The sequence below is a fragment of the Rhincodon typus genome, chromosome 22 (assembly GCF_021869965.1).
Source record: "Rhincodon typus isolate 14 chromosome 22, sRhiTyp1.1, whole genome shotgun sequence".
Taxonomy (NCBI): domain Eukaryota; kingdom Metazoa; phylum Chordata; class Chondrichthyes; order Orectolobiformes; family Rhincodontidae; genus Rhincodon; species Rhincodon typus.
In genome coordinates, this window is record NC_063353.1 from 31,690,732 (window position 1) to 31,694,257 (window position 3,526).

The window sequence follows — 3,526 nt, forward strand, 5'->3', positions numbered from 1 at the left end:
TGGGATAACCGACTCCGGTCGGTGTGTAGTGCCGCTTTCTACATCAGTCTTTTGTGCTTCTCAAATTTTCTGTAACTTCTTTTCAGAAGCTGACTTATTATAATTGATAAAGTTCTTATTCCCTCAATAAGCACGAAATTTTGTGTTTCAGCTTGATCCATTGTCACTCTTGATGATGCATCAGCAGTGGTTTGAGTTTACCTTGGCACATAGACTGTGTTGAATCAACGTGAGCCTAAAATGCCTGGATACATATTGGCATTTTCATTGTGATATAATGGTGAGATTTAAGTATTTATGTATTTAGTTTTGTTTGTTGTTTGGTTTCTGGGAATTGTAATGTAAACATATTAATATGTCTGTGTGTTTAAGAGTAAACAATTAGCCTTTAATAGCCTACAAACCACATCATTCCAAGGAAGAGGAATTTATTCAGAGTTCCAAGGGAATTGCCCAGAGGGCTAAGGGGATTATTTTCCAGATTCTGATTGTCTTTTTCAGTCTGTGCTGGGAAGATGTTGGAGGGTGAAGTATGTATCAAGCTCTGGGGTGCTGACATGTCTTTCGCTGTGGAACACGTGCTCAGCAGCATTCGGAGTAAAGGGGTTTAAAGTAATGAAATTGTCTGAGAATAAGAAGTTATTATCAATGGCAGACCAGGTTGCTGGCATGTAGTTGTTTGAAAAATAGTGAGGATCTTGAAGATTTTCTTTAAAAAGGGAAGAAAATGAATTGAAGCTGCATCTGGGATTGATTTGCACTGGACAGAAACTAAAATCAGGAGCATGATAATCGTAAAAAAAAAAGTTATCCACCATTCCAGCAGAGGAATTGAAAGTTTAATTACTTAAAACTCAAAGTCTTGATAAAGAAAAGTGTCTTCCTCCCTTGTAAATGAGATGGACTGGATCTTGCTAGAGATTGCGGAGGCAATGGCCAAGTAGTATTATCATGGGAGTGTTAATTCAGAGACCTAGGTAATGCCCTGAGGACCTGGGTTTGAATCAAATTTGGGATGGGCAATAAATGCTGCCCAGCCAGCGATGCCCTCATCCCCTGAATGAATAAAGAACAAAGAAAATTGAGCACTTGATGTTCTTAGAATTGTAATAGTCTCTGTAAGCTGCCCTGAAGTGTATTTAATCCAATACGAAGCTGTTGTCTGTGTCCAATACATCAGAGTGCTGGAGTTATTTCTACTGTGTGCTTAAAAATCTTTGAATCTTGGTTATAGACTAGGTACATTCCAGTCACTCATTCTTTTCATGTCAACCAGGACTCCCTGATTGGATCATATTAACAGACCCAATCAGGGAACTCATATTCTATGAGGTCCACCTGGGTGACTTTGTTACAATCACTGCATCCCTCCCTGTCTGAATCCACGGACATAGGCTGGTCCTTGTTCTTGGAGAGTCTCCGGAGGCATTTTCGCACAGGGTCAAGTTCTTCCAACTCAGCATCCAACACAGGGCTCACCTTGTGCGCCAGCAGGGACTTGGTGGAATTTCATTCTCTCTTCTTTCGGCGCAAAGACATCAAGGCAGCTACTTCTGTTTGTCCATCTCTGATTCAGAGGCCTCAACAATGTGAGGGTGAATCCATGGGTTCTGACAGCATTTTCCAAAGGTTCCCACGGGCTGGACATGTTTTGCTCCTGCACTGCTTGCTGATTCATGGCTTTTATGTGGTCCACCTGCTTACACCATCTTGAACCTAATACACTACCGTTCCTGTCCTCGCTTTGACCATGCCTCTGACCGATGTGAGGCTATTTACACGATTCTTACACCAAACTTCATCCCCTGTATCAAACTGTCTCTCTCACTCGGCAGAGTCTTGGATCCAGCAGTGGAGTTCCTGATGCCATTTCACCCTCCCTCCCCATGTCCAGGAAGATCAAACTCTACCTGGTACAGAGTCTTCTGTCCATTAGCAGCTCTGCCAGTGATATCCCTGTAGTTGCATGTCGGGGTGGGGTGGGGGGCTCATTGGTCCTATAATCAAACAGGAACTGGGACAGTTTGGTATCTAGTGAGGCTGTAGGCTGCTTCTTCAAGCCAGCCTTCAAAGTTTGGACTGCGCTTTCTGCCAGGCCATTGGTTGATGCACGGCATGAAGCTGTCCATACATGTTGAATCCCACACAATTTTAAGAAATATCCAAATTCCCTGCTGGTAAAAAATGGCTAGATATCTGTAACCAACACTTCCAGGACTCCCTGTGTTGCAAAAGATGCGCATAGGTTTTCTATCTTCATCCCAGTGTTTGATGAATGGACTCTATGCACGTCCAACCACTTTCAGTGGGTTCCTCTCATGACTATGAAGCCTGAACTCATGAAAGGACTCGCAGAGTTGATGTGTATGTGAGACCAAAGTTTACCTGGCCATTCCCACTGATGTGGGGGAGTTGCTGCTGGTAATGTTTTTTCCTTGTTGACACTCTGGCCATTGGCCCACCGCTGTGTCCAAACCTGGCCACTAGACATAGCTTCTCACCAGCATCTCCTGGATGGCCCTGGTGGAGTTCACTTACTTACATGACCACAACTTCTGCTTAGGACAATCATTCTCGCTCTCCATAACAATATGCCATCCTATACCATGAGGAGTTGGTCTTTTCACATCCAAAAAGTTTCAATTCTAGTTGTGCCCGCCCTTTAGTTTCCCCCATCAATACCAGTTGTTTCAGTTTGGAAAAGACTGGATCTTTCTCCGTCCAGAGTGCGATATATTTAGCCATGACTGGGAAGGTGTCCGGAAAATTTAATGTCATTTCAGACTCTTCCATTAGGGGGTACCACCAGTGGTATGTCTGCTAGTGGGAGGCAGTTGAATGCATCTGCATTCGCCACCCAGCCTCCGGACGGTGTTCTATCTTGTAATTGTAAACACTGCGTATCAGAGCCCATCACTGTCTTGTTCTCTTTAAGCAGACCAAGTAGGGGTTTGTGGTCTGTCATCATCACAAATTACCATCCATAAAGCTATTGGTGAAATCTCCTGACTCCAAGTATGACCGCTCATCCTTCTCTTTCTATCTGGGTGTATTTACACTCTGCATTAGCCAATATCCTGGATGCATAAACTATTGGGTGTTCCTGTCCGTTGGACCGAATGAGCTAACACCAACCTGGTGCCAAATGGGGAAGCATCACATGTGGATAGAAGATCTTTCTTGGGATCATAGTGTGCCAACACCTGAGAAGATGATAGCTGCTACTTTTCTTCATTGAGAGCTAAGCTTGTCTCTGAGACAGTTTCCAAGGCTGACCTTTTTTTTAGGAGTTGATGCAAAGGTGCTAGGATGGATACCAAGTTATGTATGAACTTTTCATAATAATTTACCAGTGCAAAAATTACCTGAGCTCACCTTTGATTGCACTCATTTCATCTTCCAATGGGTATAACTCAGTCTTGTCAACAGTGTACCTCAAGTAGGTCACTTGGTGTACCTGGAACACAAATTTTCCCTTCTTAGGAATACGCCTGCCTTAGAAAATCACTTTCGGACGAAACCAAGT

General features: G+C 43.5%; 1 protein-coding gene across 1 annotated transcript in view; it reads right to left on the reverse strand.

Moving 5' to 3' along the window:
- The window catches only part of LOC125485736 (lectin-like), a 40,953-nt gene that overhangs the window by 27,426 nt on the left and 10,001 nt on the right, over window positions 1–3,526 (reverse strand). Inside the window, exon 2 of the mRNA XM_048609977.1 lies at window positions 3,376–3,457. Coding sequence (XP_048465934.1) covers window positions 3,376–3,457 — 82 coding nt within the window. The remainder of the gene's footprint in view (window positions 1–3,375; window positions 3,458–3,526) is intronic.